The sequence below is a fragment of the Dreissena polymorpha genome, chromosome 4 (assembly GCF_020536995.1).
Source record: "Dreissena polymorpha isolate Duluth1 chromosome 4, UMN_Dpol_1.0, whole genome shotgun sequence".
Classification (NCBI taxonomy): domain Eukaryota; kingdom Metazoa; phylum Mollusca; class Bivalvia; order Myida; family Dreissenidae; genus Dreissena; species Dreissena polymorpha.
The window spans coordinates 58,317,895-58,340,140 of record NC_068358.1 but is presented as its reverse complement, the minus strand read 5'-3'; the positions used below and the strand labels follow the sequence as shown (position 1 = coordinate 58,340,140).

Below are 22,246 nucleotides of genomic sequence, written 5' to 3'. Positions count from 1 at the left end.
GTTTGAGTCTCTATTTAGTCTCTATGTCGGATCCCTATTACCAGTGAATGATTTTCGTGGAACGTGGCCACAATGTTTAGGCCATAGTCAGTAATACCGGCTCTAGGTCAATGTCATGCTTCATGCTAAATATCTTTGCTTTCATCTCAGCTCGAGTTATCCTTCATCACTTGACGTATTTTTATTCAACATTGCTAAAATGTTGAGGTTATTTAGACGGTGTGCATAAGGCATTAACCAGTCACTCTAGCTTTGGTTAAGTTCTTACTGTAAGATCAAAAGCTTCAGCCTCTACTTTCATGGCTGATATATATCCTCTATGCCCATTTAAAGTTTTTTATAAAACCACTAAATAAATAAACTTTTACTCATTAAGTCGATATTCAGAAGGCACGCGCTAGTTATGCTGACTCGGGGTCAATGCCAATTTTGAAGGTCAATCTGTTGAGCCTCCATTTTTGTTTGCGCTCCATATCTTCAACACCTTTTAAAGGATTTTCATAAAACATAGCCTCACTGTTGAGGTTATGTACACGAAGTAAAGAAGGCATCAGTCAAACATGCTTCAAGGTCATAATTTTGTGCCATCATTCTTGTGATTGCTCTACATATCCTATTAAGCTTATATGCTTAGGTCACTAATACGATGTGTAGAAGACAGGCTAATATCACACTGGAAGATCAATAGTTCAGCCTTTATTGTTCTAGTATCTACTACATATCTTCTATTCCCGCTTTAAAAATAAGTAGATGTTTAGAAGTCACGAGACTCAAAATGAAGGTCATCACTTCAAGGTCCAGCAAATATTTGCGGTCAATATAGCTATCTTTGGGATTGTAAAATACTAGTTCATGTTTATGAAGCGTAGATGTGCAATTTACTTTTTCAACCCTAAACCTCAATCCTTAGTTATCTTACTTATCTACACATTTCCGAATTATTGTCCTTTAAACATAATTGACATATTGATGCAGGATTATTTGTTTGTGTTAAAGAGATAACAAATTTGATCCACAAAATATAAATTATTTCTGCCTGGTACCAGTTAGAGTTATGCGTAATATCCACAAAAAATGGTAATTTTGTTATTATTTCGCTAACAAGGATTTTTTTACCGGAGTGTATTTTTACAAATGTGCCATTCAATGTATGAAATGGTTTTATTATAAGAACTCAAATGTTTTAACAAAACATTATTACTCATGACGTATGCATTGAGCGTACCCGTCAAAGCAACCATTTCATTTTTTGGGACGTCAAATAAACTTAAATATTTTTGATACATAACACCGGTGTAATATTTTAGAAAGTCCAGCTCCTAATAAATAAATACGGAATTGTGTCTATGCAAGTTGGCTTTGATTGGTAATGAACCTATCAGGTAAATTTTACCGTGTAAACTGTTTATTAATAGTACTTAGTAAACTTCAAAAGCAGTCCAAACTGATTCATATACGGTTCTCAAAATGAATTGTCCAGGTTATTACGATTAGGAGTGGAAAGTTGAATGAAAATCATGGAACATGTAAACATGTTAACAAGTGCGAGAGGCGCCCAGGTTATATTTAAACAAAATCTGTATTGAAGTTAAGTCAGTACCGCGTGAAAAATCCTGGCAGATTGCTTTTACTCTATCACGAACAATCATAACCTTGATGTTTCAGGATTGCTTTTGGTCATTCATAGCATGGTGCGTCAAAACTTAATTGAGAAAGTGGAGGGAATAGTCGTTGGACTTCTGTATACAAAACGCACGTAAAGGGGAATTCAAAATGAGTTGAAAACAATGGGATATTCAATTTCCTTAGGCTCCATCAAGAACATTCGTGATAATATTCGACATTAACGCCAAAATATCAGTGCTGGACTCTTAGATATGGTCGAAATGTGGCCACTTTGGACATCATTAGAAAAATCAATTATATGATCTCCAAAGATAATCCAATTACCAAACGTGAAATCTCGTCTATGCTAGACATCTCTTTAGAAACTGTATACATATTTAACATAAGTAAAAAAATATTGGGAGCTAACCTTATATACAAAAGCTCCGCGGTCGGAGACATATGAGCCCCAAACACGGCTTTGAAATAGTGATCCCAATTTAAATAGGGGTAATCTACCATCCAAGGCAAATGCACATGTGAAGTATCAACCAATCGGTCAATTTGTTGACGAGTTTTTTTTATGGGAAACGATTTTAATACTTATTGTGACAGTGACCTTTACCTTTGACTTAGTGACCCCAATTCAAATAGGAATCATCTAATGTCCAAGGCAACTGCTCTTGGAATGTATCAAGCAAGTCTGTCGATTCGTGACGAGTTAATGATCGGAAACGATTTTCACTCTTATTATAACAGTGACATTGACCTTTGACATAGTGACCCCACATTTTCAATAGGGGTCATCTACTGTCCAAGGCATATGACGAATTATTGATCGGAAACGATTTTCAAACTTATTGTGACACTTGACGTTTGACCTAGTGAACCCAATTGCAATATGGGTCATCTTCTCAAGACCAATGTCGATGTGAAGTATCAAGCCAATCGGTCAATTCGTTGATGAGTTATTGATCGGCAACGAACTGGTCTACCGACAGACAGACCGACCGACAGAGCAACCGACCGACCGACATCCAGCAAAACAATATACCCCCTCGTCTCCGAAGGGGGCATAAAAGTGAGGCAAAGTTCATTAGCGTATTATCAAAAAAAAGAGGGCTAGATCATGGTAGTAATAGATGAAGTTAAGATGTGGAAGATTGAAGAAATTTTGTTACGTCTGATGAAAACATGTTCTAGATATGTGGGTCGGATAGGCGACGCAAAAATTGCTTCATAAGAAAAGGTGACAGATTAAGCCACAAACTTAATTTCATTATGCAAGACTTTTTCGCTAATGGTGTCGCTTATAGAGAAAAATTAAGAATCGTTGTATCAACAACGGATCTTAAGTCAATATCAATCTATATAAGCCGTTTCTTCGAAATAACATTTGGAAAGTATTTCCAGAAGATTGGAAGTCAATATTATTATGTTCCATAAGGGCAGTGGCTCAACTCACACATCTAAACAAACGCTCCAGTTTCGTAAGAAGGAGAAAGTGAACTTAATTGACCGTGAAGAATGGATGCCGAAGTCTCCGGATGGTGCTCCAATGGACATTTGTATATAGCGAATCCTAAAACGCCCTCTACAGAAGCGCACCGTTGACTATGTTTAATGTCTAAAAAAAAGCTTCTAAGCCCTATTAACACTCAAAATCAACGAATATTTCGTACAATAGTTCGAAAACAAAAGTTAACACATAAAACATCAATGTTCTGTATAGCAATAGCCAAAATTTCAACGCTAGGTGTGGCCTTGTAACAAGATACAAAATGCTCTTTTTTGTTTTTGTGGGACAATATATTCAACACATGTTCATGTACCATGTAAGTGTTTCGCATAAAATAGATATCGCTGCAGAAAATTTAAATGGAATATATTGTGCCACAAAAAACACGAGCATGTTGTATCTCGTTAAAGCTATGTAACCATAGTACATCTAGCGTTGACATTTTGGCTATTGCTATAACGAACACTGGCTGTTTATGGGTTTTCTTTATTTTACAAAATATTTTGCGAAATATTCTTTGATTTTGAATATTTATGTTACTTTAAGGACGAGTCGAGAAAACTGAACCAAAATATTATTAACAAGACCTTTCAATCGTGGCCAAAAAGGTGTAGGCTTATTTACGCATGTCATTGATCGCATTTTGAACTCTTACTTAGTAACTGGTTCAATTCTTATTTTGCGTAATTAACTTTGATATGGACGCCTCTCGTAAATAGACCAAGGCGCGATTTGATTACACAATTGCCATGTACCTTTGTTTATCGCTTTAACTGAAACTCAATTATTAATCAACTCTGTCATTGATTGACAATTTTTCCCCTTTTGAAGTTGTCATTGCGAAGCAAGTGAATATAAACCTGTTTAAAAGCATGTCGAATCCAACACCAAGAAATCAACTAATAAAAATCACAATTGTTAATTTAAAGAAACATGAACTATAATTCAATTTAACATCAATAAAAGAGAACATATATTCAATTTAGTTTATTACCTCTACTCAATGGCTAAATATTGACCAGAGCAACTGAAGTTCAACTTTTTTAGGTACGATGAAATGAAGTTAATATAAGCATCAGCTCAATCCCTTCTTGTTGACAAGAAGTCAGAACCAAGAATCAAAAAGTACACGTTCCAGATCAACATGGTTTATCTCAGTAGGAAGTCGCAACACATCGCTTTGTCATGCCTACTTAACCTATGCAGAACGGAAATAATAATAAACGTTTCGTTATCAATTGGCCATATACTTGTACTTTAAATTCCCTTGCACGTGAGTAAAAGTCTAAATAGGTGCACTTTTCGTGTTTATGAGTCTTGATTGACTTAAGTTGCAACAATCAATACGAATACAATAGTTTACCCCAAGAAATTTAGAGTACACCTCGACGGCTTTTGAGTTGCAGTTTCGACTGCTTCAACGCGTAACTCTGTGTCACCAAAAATCATTTTCACGATCACACTACGGTCATCACCAGACGAAGCGACGTCAACGATAAGTTGTCCTATTTTTCTACAGTTTGGATCCGTAATGTAGGACGGGTTTGTGTCAGTCGAAGCGTAAAATTCAAATGCAATATTGGAATGAGTTCTACATATTGGGACGTATGTTTTGACCACGTTGCTGCTACCTAAAGCCACTTTTTGTCCAGCCGTAACATGAACGTCAAAACGATCTGCGCAAAACTCTTTTCCGTCGATGTTCGTGATTTTTTTCGTTTCTGGATGACTGCCGGTCACAAAATCTATGGACATTCTGACACCATAAGTAAATCTAGAACGTCGCTCTTTCATAACAAAAGGATCGTGACCAAAAATCGTTGCACCTTTTAAAATAGCAAGACCTGGATCCGGTGGAGTAATTATATGGATGTTTGAAGACAAGACGTCAGCAATCATTTTTTGCAACAATCCTGACTCGGAGAATCCTCCTACCATGAGTACAGTTGTTACGCCTTGTAATTCTTCTTTTGAAAATAGTTTTTTGAAGATGCTGTGCTGCCTGTTCGCAAGCCTGCTTGAAAAAGCCTTCTCCAACTGTGCGATCAATCTTAATTTTATCACCTATCACTTTTATTGCATCCATGTACTGTGGGAGTGTTTGTATGTGTTCTTTTACATGTTTGTTATGTTTTTTCTTAAACATTTTATTTAATGCAATAGGTGGTTTCATAGTAAATGCACCACTTTTGGAAGGAATGAACGTTCTTTTGCGAATTTCAAACTCTCTGAAGATATCCATGTAGTCAGATGGTTGCTCCTTTTTGAATTCGTCAATAACATCGACTCCATAAATTTCTTCTAAGAATCGCCTGTGTAATATATATTGATTGCACATAAAAATGTGTTAGTCAAACTGTATTTGAATAACGATAATTAAACACGTTAAAGACGTAATGTTCATTTACAGCATACTATTTATAATGTGAACACAATTAATAAGTGAATTTTATATGTAGGTTTGATTTATTCATATAGTATTTCTACAATCGTTGAGTAGCACAAATATACCCGAACGCCTTATCCACATACGTTCCACCCCAGTCACCTCCGTTGGCTGCGTAGATCTCTTTTATGCCTCCTCCAAATACAGCTTGATGGACGGCGATGTCAACGGTACCACCTTATTTTCAGGCGAAAGTAAAAAAAGACACAATCATTTTTATGAATATATTTATAAAAAAAACATTACTTGTAGTGTACCTAACTTAAATGCGATTGCGTGCGTGCTAGTGTGCATGCGTGCGTGCGTACGTGTGTGTGTTCGTGTGTACGATATTGTGTACTTATGTGCGTGTGTGCGTACCTGTGTGCGTACGTGTGTATGATTTTTATTTTATATTTTTCACTTGCCTGAGCTAATGTTACATGTGTAAGATTTTCTAAAATCTAAAATGTCAAGAAGATCCTTTATGTGCGCACCCGGGAAATTCACCAGCTCTCTTACCTATTCAACTTACTAAACTCGTCAAAACTGGGATTTATTGTAAAGCATAATTTAAATCTCAAGCATTTATATTCACATTGAAGATTTAGAATTTGAACGTGAACAATGTAAGTGTGGTCGGTTGATGGGGCAAATATCAGACACCCGGAATACTACGCCTGTTCTGTATGGTGACAAGCAAATATACTGAAATGCGCCGGAAGTAAACACCACACATTTGATCTGTTTGGAAGTTTAAGCCAAAAACATAACTCATGTATTATACGTGCATAAATTAGATTTTAAAAATACGTATACCTCCTGCATCGAATACGAGATACTTTGAGTTCGGCTGAAACGGAACGAAGCTCGCGCCATCGTTCATTGCCGACATCGGTAAATGTCTGCAGCAAAATGATGCTGCCTCTGGCTCCAAAGCAATAATCATTTTTTCCTCAGCTATTCCTGCCTGCGCATACAATAATTATAATTGTAGTTAAATTAAGTATTATTGCTGTAATATAATTAGTAAGGCCATTATTAATGTTTACTATTTTTTATTATTAAATATATTGTTATAATTAAATATACCTTTACCGCCGCTTCACGCATAAATTGTTTTGCGACATCATTCCAAATAGCCGGCACAGTTAAGACCCAGCGAATGTCTGTTTCCGTCGCCCAATTAAGAGATGTCTTAATGTTTTGCAACAAGTCTTCTTTAAGAAATTTTATACATGCAGAAAAAACATCCATTGCAAGCATTTTTTTGCCCGAAATATCCTTGAGTTCGAAGTCCCTTGTAAGTTGCTGCAATAAAAAACGACAACTTTAATATCGCCATTTAAAAGTGTATGCGGCTCGCAATTTGTTATACATAACATAAACGTTTCAGTTTAATAATATAGTATTGCGATCAATGTAATTACCTATGAATACACATCAGTACAAACAGTATCAATTTAACGCACAAACATATGAATATTTAAAAAAAAGGGTTGGGTCGAACGATTTTACAAGGAGTTTGTCACAGACAAAGCAGCAGTTGCCCAAGAGTTTATGTTGTCGGAGAAAAAATAGGACCTCCATAAGTTTCAGCAACCGAGCTTACGTACTTTTTAGTTATAGCACGCTTCCGATTTTAATTTACATTTTTTTCTATAACCATAGCAACCACAAATTCATACACACTACAACCAGGAAGGAATATTGATTACACATCTCCACTCCATGACCAGGAATATTATAAATTACCTTTCTAAACACTACAACCAGGAATGAATATTGTTTAAACTCCTTCACAGATTGTCCAGGCTGTAACTTTATCATTCAACATGGACATTTTAAGTAACTTATCAAAAATGACAACATTGGGGAGTAGGTGTGTCGTATGTAACACCTACCTCGAAAGTCAAAACCACGCACAGAGATTAAAGGTCATTGGCATTATAACAACTTTTCCGAACTTTTTCTTTGTCATTCATCGGCAAATTTTTATTTACCCTACTACGTATTAATACTATGATGATATAGCGAGTCGCGTAAAACTTTCGTCCCCCTACCTCAGATAAAATATAAACAATGTTTGATTTCTGTTTTATTATACATAACTCATTGTCCGATTAATCAGATAACCGCATAATCTCATTTGTTTAAGTTTAATTATGAGGCCTAGATCGATCGACTGATGTCACAAAATACGATGCAAGAAGATTTTCTTTCATTGACTGATTGACAAAGTTGGTTTTACGTTTGTGGACTGTTCAGTGACCAGGTAAAAATCCTTATTGGGTTATACAATCATTGGTTTGAAGGTAGCAATTATAACATCTTTTTAAACATGATACCCTTAAATATTTTGCACACCCGACTGATTAATGAAATATATCTATAGTTGGATATAATACAATATAATACAATTTTAACCCTTTTTAAATAGTGGCAACTAACGTTTAAATTGTAAATGCGGCGTATGTTTATTAAGAACAATTTATTAAACAATATCGGATAAACAACATTTATATTTATACAAATATATGTTTATCTGATATTAGTTAATTAAGCATATATAAAATGACTGAATGCTACATTTACCGAGAAGAACTTGTCGTTTGTAAGTTAGCGTATTTTCCCGTACATTTGTGATAATATTTGTATTACCAGTTGGTTAAAAAGCTCCATTTTGAATCCCTTGAAGAAATAAGAGTCGTGCTGTTCATCGCCCAATTCGCTATATTTGTCCTCGGCGTCGAATCCAAAATGTTGAAACTTTTTTTCTTTGTCAAACAGCACACATGTTGAAGTTTTCAATGACTGCAAATTGCCTCCAGTCCATGTCTTGCAATTTATCTATATAAAACCCAAATAACGCCGTACATTAATGAAAATATTTCGAATAAATAAAATATTCTTTTTCATTTGCCGAAATAGTTTAACTTTGATTTAAGCAGTATAATTAAATCGATATATGTAAGCATGATAAAGGAACCCAACTTTTAAGTATTTATGTTGAAGTATTGATTCTAATTACTGAACCATGAATGTCCGGATAAGTTTCTTAATTTAAAAAAATCACGAGAGCTGTATAATATGTACTGTTTGAAATGTGCAAAAATAACAAATGTGTTATTGTTAACAATGTCCAAAAAGTATGCATAGTGCTATTCCCTGTTAAAATGATAAGCGAAGCGATGGATTACACGTGTAAAATAATTACTACCAGATAAATATCCTGTTCCATTAGTAATGCAATTAACTCGAGAATTGCAGTTTAAATTATTGCAGGGCATTATGCACGTTGTTTACTATTGAAATTTTATGTTTTGTCTTAGATAGTAATCGGACGGAGTCGTTTGTCAGAAAAGATGGAGCAACCACAATATGACTGATTGCTAAAAGGGCATTTGTTTTGAACAGAACAGAACAGAAAGTTTATTCATATAACTTGAACATTTCCAGTTCATCGTTACATATACAAAACTGACAATATATAAGCAATAAGCACATGCAGTATAATGTGAAAGTGACCAAAAAAGTACATACAAAGGTGTTAAAAATGCACTTAGGCTATCATATTACTCAACGTTTGCATTCAATTTATCATTTCTCATTTTAAAAGCATTTTTACAATATATCGCGAGTTTATTTAGGACTTTGGTTTTAGTATTTGTTAACAAAAGAATAAATTTATGCATACTAGATCGGTTATAATAGAATTTGTCAATATACGTTTTTCTTATATCTGTATAAAGAGGACATACAATTACAAAATGGTATTCGTCTTTAATATCACTTGAGTTACACATATTACATTTGCGTTCGTTTTTATGAATATGTATATGTCTCCCAGATTCAATTTTTAACATGTGGGACGAAAGTCTTAATTTTGATATGTATTTTTTTTAAATTAAAGTTTTGGGTAAAGTTAAGGTAATCAGATAGTTCAAATCGATGTTTCAATTTTTTGTATAAAGTTAATGAACGTTTAACATTTAAATCATTTAGCCACAAACCTATGTACATATAAATAAGTCTATTTTTAAATATAGGAATAAATACATTTGCATTTACTGATTCTGGATACATCCAAACATCTACAAAACCAGTCTTTTTAAGCAAGTCCCGCACTTTGGTAATTCAATTGTTACATCGTATTATATTTTCAGCACCATTTTTCATATAAAATAGTGTACTATATAATATACAATTAGTTCGTTTAACAGTATACAATTTTATAAAATATTTTATAATTCGTACATAGCGATTTATATATAATGGGTATCGCCCTAGTTCCCCGTACACAGGGGTACTCATTTTGACACCAAGTATTCGTTTGACAAATCTTCTATGGACTCTTTTAATATCATCAGCATTTACAAACCCCCAAACCTCACACGCATAACACAGTATTGAAGTAACATAAGAATCGAACAAATTTAACATTATTTTAATAGGAACATGCATGTCTTTGGTGATTGCAAAAAGCGACCCCATAGCCTTTAAGCCTTTATCGGATAAAGTTTGAGTAGTTTGTATAAATGACCCACCACTTGATAGTACAATGCCGAGATAGTTAAATGATTGAACCATTTCTATTTGCTCATTGTTATAACAAATTGGCTCGTTCTGTGAATTATTTCCTCCCTTTTATATATGACTACTTTTTTTTCTACATTGACATTCAGCTTCCATCGTTCACAATATTCGTAGAGATTATATTAAGATTTTTGCAATCCTTTTTGGTGTTTCGGAAAAAATTACAGCATCATCTGCAAACAATAACAAATAAATAGATAGCTGGTCTAACGTGATCATGTTTTCCATGTTATTACTCAAAAAGAGTTCGATGTCGTTAGCGAACAGAGAAAATAGTATAGGTGAGCTTGTCTCCCCTTGCAATTATCCAACTTCGCAATTAAAGAAATCCGACAACGTTCCCATATGTCTTACACATAATTTCACTTCATCATACATAGACCGAGTACTTTTTAACAATCTACCGTTTATTCCGCTCTTAATAAGCTTGTACCATAGTCCGTTTCGATATATTGAATCATAACATTTCATAAGGTAAATATAGCAACAGTATAGTTTCTTTTTAGTACTAAGTTGTTTATCTATAAAAGCCTTCAGTAGAAATATAGTGCTATAGTTAGTTTTGAATCCGAACTGAGCGTCTGTGAGCGTATCGTTCACTAGAGGTCACATAACCCCAAACCGGAACTCCTGTTTGCACGGTTTATGCAGTCAGTTTGATACTTAGCACACATTGTTCAGTGCATGCTGCATAGGATTTGTAAAATACATTGCAAATGGAATGTTTTGGTATCAATTTGAAGGTATATTTGTAAGCAATAAGAAAAAAAGCCATTTTTGTGCTCTACTTTTTCTGTTGATGGTTCCCGGCTTTGAAAGTAGGTCATACTATTTGAGCCCAAAATGGTCGCCTGCACAGCTGTCAAAACCGATTTGCCTATTCTAAGGTGAATATTTTGAGTTACAATGTATAGAATTTAATGACATCCATTTTTTCAAAAGATTATGCATTTATCTTTCCAATGATGTATGATGATATAGTGGGTCATTTCTTGATCATGGTAAAAATTGATATCGAACTTCAACTATTTTATATGTAATATAGAAGGCAATTAATTGCGCATGCGTAACCTTTAAGCACATCCGACCAAGTAAGTCGTTTGCCAGAATTTTGACATTTGACCATCAAAAACTCTCTGTATTGCAAAACATAACTGCCAGATGTCATTTTGACCCTAATAAGGGCTGTTTGCAATTGGGCTATGGCACTTGGGGTCATAAGGGTGGTAAATGTGGAAAATCACACCGAAACCTGTTCCGGAGACATATTCTAAGACTACTTAAACACTCGGTATTGTTTTTCAGTGCCATTTTGACATTAATTTGCATCAATCTCAATAATGAACCTAATGCATGTCTTTATTTCATCTGTATTTATTATTATTGTTTACTTTTTTAGCCTTTTACTGTTAAAAATGCCCGCCAATTTTGGACCGACACTTCTATCTGCATTCGCCTTCAACCCCGTCAGGCAGATCTACTCAAAATAACACTACTTTGCCTTATTTTACCTGTTTGGATATCTTGCTGAGTTCAAGTAAAATCAAGTATTCAGCTGAAAACACAAAAATGATAATAATATTATGCTTTCTTTCCTGGAAGAATGTTGTTGTGATAGACCCTGCGTGATAAACACCAGGGAATCTGTATTAAAGTGACCTCGATATTATGCGTAAACCTAAGTGTGCATTTGTAGGCGGTGTCGATATGGGTCTATAGCTCTGCCTTAACTGTCGTCCAATTGGTTTACAAGTCCGGCTGAAGTGACAGGCCATTAAAAACTGTACAGCATGACTGATTCGGAGACGGCCCTCAACACTCGCCCAGTCGTGTCGAGAGGATCGGTGTCTTTGTCTTTGTACGCCGTTATTTTCAATTAAATCTATTGTAAAATGATTTCTTTGATATCCTGGCACACTTTTGTCACCAAAATTAGGAAAATTGGGTGTTTTACATTGTCTGCAGCTCTGAAACCACATTCTGTGGCGATAGCTTTGCCGGTATGCCCGACAATGTGATGCCGGCGTGGTGAATTAACCATTTGCAACAAATAAAGCAATAAAGACTATTGAAAGCTTACTCTAATTGTATCTAACTTACATTAGTTGGCACCGTAATGGGTAAATGTGCACAAAAAAACCTTTTTGTTTTCTCAGATTACACGGAATTGAGCACCCGGGCCAGACTGACACTTTCCGTCGCCTGTCCGAGACGGAACTCGAGCCGAGGAATCATAGGACCAGGTGTGACAAAAGACTTAAAGCTCATGTCTGACGATGACTTTTTTTAGTCAGGAAGTCAAGTGTGTTGTTTTTCCATGCAAGAAAGCCCTTTTGTTGGGTCAAAGGACATCAGAATTGCTGCTTCTACATGGATTTTACCAAAAATGTGCAAAAAAAGGAAAAAAAGTTTGTTCGAATCCAGTTCAAAACCTGCTTTGATGCACAAATATTGCCATTGATGATTTTTTTTCACTTATTAATTCATATGTTAGATCAGCTTTGCCTATTAGAAACGAAAGTCATGCCTTGTATGGAGTCTAAGTGCTGCATGTATGATGTAACCAAGTTTGGCTTTTCTACCTTAATTCTTGACGCGAAACGCTGTTACGCATGGCGCTTTCAACGGCAACTTTTATGAATTATTCTGTGTGTCATTGTACCGGAACTTTGTGATCTTTCTCAAAACAGATTATACCTGTGGGAAAAGTGCCTTAAATTTAAATTTGAAGAGGTTGGGTTCTCTTAAAGGTCACATAACCCCAAACCGGAACTCCTGTTTGCAGGGTTACATGCAGTCAGTTTGAAACTTAGCACACATTGTTCAGTGCATGCTGCCTAGGATTTGTAAAATACATTGCAAATGGAATGTTTTGGTATCAATTTGAAGGTATATTTGTAAGCAATAAGAAAAAAGTCATTATTGTGCTCTATTTTTTCTGGTGATGGTTCCCGGCTTTGAAAGTAGGTCATACTATTTGAGCCCAAAATGGTCGCCTGCACAGCTGTCAAAACTGGTTTGCCTATTCTAAGGTGAAAATTTTGAGTTACAATGTATAGAATTTAATGACATCCATTTTTTCAAAAGATTATGCATTTATCTTCCCAATGATGTATGATGATATAGTGGGTCATTGCTTGATCATGGTAAAAATTGATATCGAACTTCAACTATTTTATATGTAATATAGAAGGAAATTAATTGCGCATGCGTAACCTAGACCGTTCCAGAATCGATAAATTTACCGCCGCCATATTGTCAGTCACGTGACTGTCCGCCATTACACTACTGCCAGCTTCTGCGAGTCAGCGATTCCAAAAGCCAAAGACGTAGCGAATACCCGCTTCGCCGATGTCGGATACATAAATTACTTAATGAATTATTTTCAGGCGATTATCACATTTTTTGTTGTTAAATTGATTGTTTGAAGTTGAGATTGATTGTTACAAATAAAAAAATTAAAATGCTCTTGTGTGTTTGTCTTTTGTGTGTGTGTAAACAAGTGGTAATCATCGGCGAAAATTTGCCGGTTCAGTCGCTCATATTATTTTGATTAGACATTTTACTTATTACAAACAATTCACGCATGTATTGTTGTGTTGATTTTAAAAGCCGCAACAACAAGCAGATTATACTTAAACTTTAACAGCTATAAAGCTAAACATCTTAAAAAATGTATTTTATAAGTGTTTGCAGTAACGCAAAACATATGGATAACGACGCTTGTTTTGTCAATTAATCGAAACGAAACTCCGAAAAAAAAACACCTAAATAATATTTCAAAAATATATTATTTAGTGCCAAAAGAATTTATTAATACATTATTGGCATCTTAAAAAAAACGCGTCATTAGCATCAAAGTAAAGATTATCTGAAGACTGAAAGGCCGACAATTCAACACATCAAAAAGCTCTATGCATAAGCCGTATTTTTTTGCAGAAAAGCTTCAATAAATTACAATAGTTATACATCTAATTATAAAAATATAATTATGAATGGCATGAGTACGTTAGTGTGATAAACACGTGAGTGATAGAAAGTGTAAGGGGTGCATTGAAAATAAACGTACTACAAATCCCTATTAAAAGCGAAGTGCATGACAGTATTTACATGTTATTTTAATTTGATGGGTTTTGTACAGAGAATGACGCTATTGAGGAATATTAACATACAACTGAAAAACACAACTTTACATGATGCAAATTGAACTGTGTATTTATGTATATTGAAAACTCGTTACTAGAGAGTATGAGTGGCAAATATCTAACATTTTAACACACATATATCTATATACATTTTTTTTTAAACATTATTTACCCCCGTCTGTGTCAAATGTAATTTCTTGTTTTTATGATGTCGTTCGTGCATTGCCGTAACATTAAATTTTCATACGAAATGACGTAGTTTTAATTAACCGATACCCGCTAAATACGTTAAATGCTATGTTTTAAGGTAAATTTTATAATCATCAAATACTTTTTTTTCATAACATATCTAATGTACGCAACTGTTAAGTATGTCGGAGGTAAAATATTAAACCAAATGACTGCTTAATACTACCAGAATGAGAAGACATGGTGGCATCATCACTTGTGTTTAATGACCAGACTGTCATCTGCCACCCAGTGTGGTTTATGACACCCCGGGATGACACCATGTTGTTAGTTAAGTCTGGAGAATATCTTATCAAAACGAGATAATCGGATTATGCAGAACAAACGGGCAATTCAACACTGGAATGCAAAGGATTACGCGATTTTAAGATTGATGCAAATAATCAAATGATAAATGTTGCATTTACATGTAATTTAATTAAATGTTTTTTTAATGTGGTAACGTGTTCATTTTCCTAGACAAATACCTAAAAAATGCATATTTTTCAATCATTTTTCTCTTATAACACTAGCTTAACATCTCCTCTAGCAGAAAAACTTTATTTCATACAATTTGCATGACAAACAAAAAAGTTTTACAAAAAGAAAGAAATTCATCCGTTGAATAGGAGGTTTTGGGGATTCCGATAATGACGTCACTTTTGCGCATGCTCAAATTTTGGCCGTCAAAGCTGCGGCCAGTCTGCTATTGTTTGCATTTGATGAACCGCATCGTGATAAGGTTACAATCATATTCGTGACCCTTTTAAGAAAAAAAATTATTCAGAAATTGAAATTCTTTCAGATTTAATTAAATCCAATGAACGAACACAAATAAGGACGAAAACAAACAACAAATTGATTTATTTTATGTAATCAACATACAGAAACTGATTTGAACCTTTATGTCTGTAAAAACTTACCTTGTTACAGATTTACTAAATCCTCTTGATAAATTAAAATGTTTTTATTTAATTGTTCACACCAATTTTGACACTTTTTGTTTCAGCATTTTTAACCAAGCGTTTAATTGCCCTTTTGTTCATCACAAACCGATTATCTCGACATGATCGGTTACTGTCCAGACAATTACTAAAAAACCGTGTGTCATAAACTCAGGGACCTATCCTTGTATGACTCTGTATGGGGCCTCTGCATAAACCACATGTGTCTGGTCATTAAATACAATTTATGATACCTCCATGTCATCTCTTGGCATATTTAGTAAAAAAACTTAACAGCTGCTTAAATAAAATATTTGAAAATATTTTTAAAAAAATAGATATTTGTCCGTTATGGATTTACAGGAACTATTAAGTATATTTATTAGCTAGTTTAAACATAACAATAAAGTGTTAAATAACTATACATTTAAAATATTGTACAAATTTCCTGCTACACAATTAACGTATTTAACGGGTACCTGCAAATGTAAACTCCGCTATAATGTGTAAAGTTCGTGCGTTACTGCAGTGTTCGAAACATTATAATGAAAACAAGCAATCGCGTTTGATCATAATAGGGATATAAAATACTTGCGTAAAATAAATTAAATGTATAGATTTATGGTATCATAAAATTCTAGATTTGTATCGCTCAATATCACTACAGACGAGTTTTCAATACATGCAATGACAGTTCAATTTGCAATATATGCAGGTGTTTTTTCAATTTGAATGCTTAAATTTATTAATATTTTCATTCAATGTAAACGAAACGAAAATTCATTCAATGTAAAAGAAAATTAAAACTGCATTTGAAGATTTAAATGTATTGCGCTATTAAAGGGCTTTGTTTTATAACTGATTCAATGCACCTCTAAAGCTCTAAATTTCGATCGCTGATAAAAAATAACACTATCGCATCCACACCACTTATAATAATAATCAAATTATTATATGTTTTATTATTTTTGAAATATCATTTATTAAAGTCTTACTTTAAAAAAAAACAATACGGGTATTTATAGTTTTGTTTTGTGAAAGTGTAAGTATCAAGTCTTCCGACAACCTTTACTCTGATACAATGTAATTGGTCGCGATCGAGAAGTTGACGGCTAATCTATTTTTAGTAACGGAAAACCCCTCTTGTGACGTCACACACAAACCTCCCTTTTTTTTAATCAGAGTTTATTTACAGGTCCTACCGGCCTCTTCACGAGGTCTTTGAGGTCCGGCGCTGTCTTATATATGTTACCGGTTGTTAGGCAGTAGTGTAACATTGTGTACACACCGGTCTTACTGACCTGTGTACTAACGCGCAAGGAATTGAGGGTAGCACTTCTTTTACAAGTGAAAAGTAAAAGCGAAAGTAAATCAAGTAAACGTGCTTCTGAAAATCGCTATCAGTCTTAATAGAGATTCAAAATTGCATTTAAACATACTAAATAACATTTCTTTAAACAACATTCCATTTTAAACACTATATTTAACACCGTTTTTCTCATTATAGAAAAATATTCATTTCTACGCGGAACTATTTTGGCGGAAGCACAAATCCCCAAATCAGGGGAATGTGATGCGTCCTAGCATAGAGGTGACAATAACGAAGTGACGTCACCATCTATGTATAGAATGGTAGTGTAATGGCGGACGCGGATAGTATTCAGGGGAGATAATTGGGTAATTACTAAATTCCTGAACGGTCTCACTGTTTAAGCCGTTCGTTTATTACGACTGTAAACAATTTGGCGAAACAGCTCACTAACGTTATGCCTCGATAATTGTTAGGGTCAAATGAGTTTCCTTTTTTGAAAATATGTATAATTACTCCCTTTGACCAGGATTAGGGAAATGACTCTTTTTCAAGGATATAATTAAATAATATTTCCAGTGGTGTATCAAGGACATCCTTTCCCGCCTTAAATATCCGTATATAATATTATCAATTGAATGAGATTTATTTATTCCCAATAATTGTATTGCCTTTCGTACTTCTTCCTTTGTAAATAAACTATCCAACTCTTCAAATGTCCCTGACGTCATGTTATCTGTATTGTGACGTGTTACGTATACGTATTTATTGTTAAATGCCATAAAGTATATGGAAATATAACATTATTTCCTGATATGGGCGGAATGGCATATATTGTAAAATGCCATAAAGTATATGAAATATAACATGTGTCTTTTCCAGAAATGGCATAATGGGCTGTAAAAACACGCCACAAGGGGAACCGAAACGGGACACACACCCCCAACCCCCACCCCGCCCATAAATTTTCATTTTATTTCCACAAATATTATATTTTTTATAAACATGTGTAAACGGAAACTTTTCTTTGCATAAAAACAATGACATGCATTAAATCAAAGGTTTCTTCTTCTTTTACTGCTTCTTTATCGCTTTTATCTGTAAACGTGTGTCTTGCTTATTAAGTTATTATTAATATTATCCTACTATGATTTTAGTTTTATGACCAAATAAGCATGATCAATAAACATATATTGTCAACTTTAATTTTAAAGTACATATTTTCAAGATGTATGTGTTCGCTATTTGCTAGTAAATTAAATTTATCAATGAAAAAAAAATCCAGTTCTTTTTATGTTAGTATAAACGTATACGAGATGAAGGTTGGGTACGCCAAACAGAATGTTCAGATAATGTTTAAACAGGCGATATAACACTCCTGACATAGAAAAGTGTATAAAATAGTTTTATTTAATGGATAATCATCATTCAAAATCGGTAAAATACTGAAGTGTTTGTAAACTCTTTTCCTTGATAAATTGGAAACTACGTTGAGTTCGAATACAACGTTTAAGTTTCAATGGCCAATGGTAAAGCACGCGTGGCACCGTGGGTGCGCAATTACGTTTGCTCTCAGAGTTCCCGGCTTCGAATCCTGGGACAGGCTGTTTTCAACTTTTCAATTACTATTTCTTATAGTCAAGAGTATTAAAAAATATGCGTTTTTTTCCCCAATAAACACGAACATCCGTGTAAAAGTCTCTTAAATATCATTTCATTTAAGATTATTAAAAAAACCGTCTTACCTTTAGAGGGTTTAATTTGAAATCATCCTTTGTGGAAAATGCATATCCCGAATAAGATGTACCAAAGTCAATGGCAGCCACAATAAAGAAATTTTTACTGAGATTAGACATTCTTTTCTTTTCCTTAGCAGTGTTAAAATGCACACAACCTTTCAGTCGTGATTGCACGTTCTGAATGGGGTTGAATCGAAAGAGGAAGTTTCGTATTTGGTTGTTATGAAGATAATGACGTAAAACACATTCATATCGACCACAAACCCACGTGACATTGATAACACATAGCAATCAATATTTCAGGAACGGAATCCCGTTAGAGCCATCGCTTAAGGTAGCGCACCCATAATGGGCACCTATCCAAATATAATCTAATGTATTATTTTCTCAATCAGCGTCATTTCACTGAACTACATGCACATTTTTAGGTAGGCTTTCCGTGCTTTTTAACAAAATATACTGATTTTTTCAAAACCACCCCCACGCTCGGCTTGTGTCCAGTATATTTGCACCCCTGGGGTATATTAAAGTTCCATAATTCATCCAGACTTCCAAATATGGTCATGCAGTTGGCGTGTACAGATGCAGTAAAGGTGTTTAAAGTTTAAACAAGATGAAATAAGTATTTTTTTACATACAATTATTTTTTATAATTTGTTATCTATGGAAGAGCGCCATGAAATGTAATTGGTTTCAGCCAAGTAGAAACTGGGTTGGTTAAAAACAAAGTGTCATAAAATTCAACATAGTATTATTTAAGTAATATTTTGCTCTTAGTTTTTATAAATACACTATATACAGCAAAAATACCAAGAAATAGAGAGATTTACCGTTTACTTTTTTAAATAAAAATGCAACATGCATGATTCGTATTTTCAGCAGTAAATCACCCAGTTAAGCCATAACATTGTTTTAATTTAAAAAAATGCATAAAAATTGCAACATATTTAACAATAAACTTAGCTTATATGCTATATCAAATCAAATTACGTTAGAAAAGAAATAAAACGCGTTACAAAAAGTATGCGTCGTCGGCAGGATTCGAACCTTCGCGGGGAAAATCCCAAAAGATTTCTAGTCTATCGCCTTAACCACTCGGCTACGGCAATTTTACACAGGTTCTTTAATCTTCGAAAAAATCGCGGGAAATCATTATGGGTGCGCTACCTTAACCACGTATTAATATGAACGTCTATGCTCGAAAGAACGACGATGATAATTCGAAATTACGGAAAAACGATGACGATAACGAAACCGTTCGATGATGATAACGTAACATTACGATGACGAAGAAACAATACTTCGACGGTACGATGATGATAATCCGATATAATTTCGTGTAAACAAACAACATTGTATTGTCGCGCCATTGTCAACCTTACTGATCCGCTATTAAGTTATCGTCATAGTGTTGTCACCGTGGAATTTTGTTTACAGTACATAAATGAATATGGACCATGTCAATATAAAGTATGATTTAAGAAATGCGAACTGAATGTGAACATTATTGTACGCACGTGGAAATTTATACGTGTTTGCATGAAATTCATCATGTGTGCACTTGAACACCTCTAAGCGCAAACATGATTATCATAACGTGTGCACATTAAATGAACACTTTAAATGTAATTTTAAGTTAGCACTTACATGTACTCATCTAAATGTACGCAACTGAGCCTCTTTCCATATGCATTTTAGCGTTAAATCGTGTTGAATTTTTTACTTGAGCACGTATACGCTCACACGTGAGCATTGTTACGTGGGAAGCGGACAACGACAACGAGCGGGACATGGTATTGTAATGCGCATGGGGGGGGGTTAGTGGGTTAGGATAAGGGTTAGGGTTAGGGTTCGGGTTCGGGTTAGGGTTAGCCTTAACCCATATCTTAACCCTAACCAGACCCCTAATCCTAATCCTAACCTAACCATAACCCAGGGTTATCTCCACCATACCATGCCTCGCTCGTTGTAATTGTCCTCTTCCCTTGTTACGTGCCCTTTTTGTTGAGAGTTTTGTGAGTAATGTATTCCGTGCGCGCATGGATCTATTAACATGAGCATTGAAATTATTTCCATTTCAGTGCTTGAGTCTTTTTTTTATGTGCTTTCTTGAACATCATATTTTGCGAACTTTTTGAGACCGATATATGAGCGTCCTTACGTGCGGAGTCTGTATGTGTGTATGTGAATAAGGTTGCTTGTGTGTATATAACTATGTAGTGAACAGTGGGCATGTAACGTGTGCATCGTTAAAAAAACAAAACAAATTTATTGAAGAAAGACGTACATAATTCGATACTTGTTCATCCGTCATTTCTATTAAATAACATGATAACATCAAGTTCACAATATATTTTATTCAGTCTTACGAATACATACAGGACTCCCGTACGTGATTCCCGTAATTTGAAGAAACAGGGGGAGTACTACAACTAAACTAACACAATACATGACATTTAAGCCACGGGTTGACTCTTTAAAAAAAAAAGTTTTGAGCTGCGTAAGGAAACATCCAGTAAAATATTTTTTAATAAATCACGAGCCATATCATGTGTAGCGCGAGGGCGACTTCCTGAGGCCGCAACCGAGCGCTATTTGCGCGACATCAAAATCACGATGTGGCTTCCAAGGCCTTGGGAAGATCATTTACACATAAAATACAATATAAATAATTGCCTCATGCTGTCTGCCTTATGATTCGAAACTTTAAATAATCGAGTCGCTTCAAATATATAAAATACTAGTACGACAAAAATTGCCTTCAACGAAGCTTCTACTCTCAATAATTTTAAGCTACTATAAAACTGTAGCTCTTAGTCATTCAAAGACCTTCCGCTACTCCCTCACACGACCCCTACCGTCTGAAGAAGCACCGTTTGAAGTCAACTTAATTACCCAAATGCTCCAGAAAACTGTTCTTTAGAGTATCGTACTCTTTTCTTCGGATGTTGTCCCTCTCGCCTCCACAGGAGAAGTGTGCATTTACCAATTTGCGAGCCTTTATATACTGGCGAACCGAGAAAATCTAGGCAACGGAAAGGCAAGATCAGGAAACTGCCAACGTTAACGACTTCCCTTCGCGTTTGAAGAATCTTACCGATTGCCTTCCGTACTCTACGTCGATTATCGATCATGAATTTCTCATTCACTGCCACACAAACGAGCCAAATATATATGTAGGATTTTGTAGACATATTCCCAAAAATATCAAATGTTTTAACAATGCTTAATAAATCATTTCTAACGAGACAATTAAATTACTTAGTGAATTAAAGTAACAATTCCATATTGTATACGTGGCAACTGTAAAACTAAGAGAGGCTATTATACTGTAACATTGAAGAACACGCAGAGACTCAAATTATACATAGGTTTGAATTATGTCTGACGCAATAACATTAACAACTGATTTATATTTATATTTATATTTATATTTATATTTATACTCAAAGCCAACCGATAAGCATCAATATGTCCAATATGACTCAGACCATCCAACAAATGTGAAGAAAGCAATACCCTATGGATTAGGAATACGTTTAAAAAGAATATGTTCTGACGAAAACAAATACAGACATCGGAAAAAATAACTAAAACAGAATCTACAAAAAAGAGGATATCCAAATAAATTTGTAAACCATGAATTATCCCGAGTTGATAATTTAAATAGAAAAGACTTACTTAAGAAAAAAGAAACAAATAAAACAGCCAACAAGAGAGTACCACTAGCTATAAC

At 34.5% G+C, this 22,246-nt stretch overlaps 1 protein-coding gene and 1 long non-coding RNA gene across 2 annotated transcripts in view; both read right to left on the bottom strand.

Annotated features, from left to right (window-relative positions):
• LOC127875935 (uncharacterized) overlaps window positions 1-22,246 on the bottom strand; it is a 94,791-nt gene that overhangs the window by 65,392 nt on the left and 7,153 nt on the right. The window lies entirely within an intron of this gene.
• On the bottom strand, window positions 4,876-18,720 carry LOC127875931 (heat shock 70 kDa protein 12B-like). Its single transcript, XM_052420689.1, has 6 exons — window positions 18,517-18,720; window positions 8,211-8,399; window positions 6,642-6,860; window positions 6,369-6,519; window positions 5,636-5,747; window positions 4,876-5,436 (listed from the first exon to the last, which is right to left on the bottom strand). The coding sequence occupies exons 1-6, from the start codon at window positions 18,625-18,627 to the stop codon at window positions 5,013-5,015; spliced, it is 1,206 nt and encodes a 401-aa protein (XP_052276649.1). The 5' UTR covers window positions 18,628-18,720; the 3' UTR covers window positions 4,876-5,012.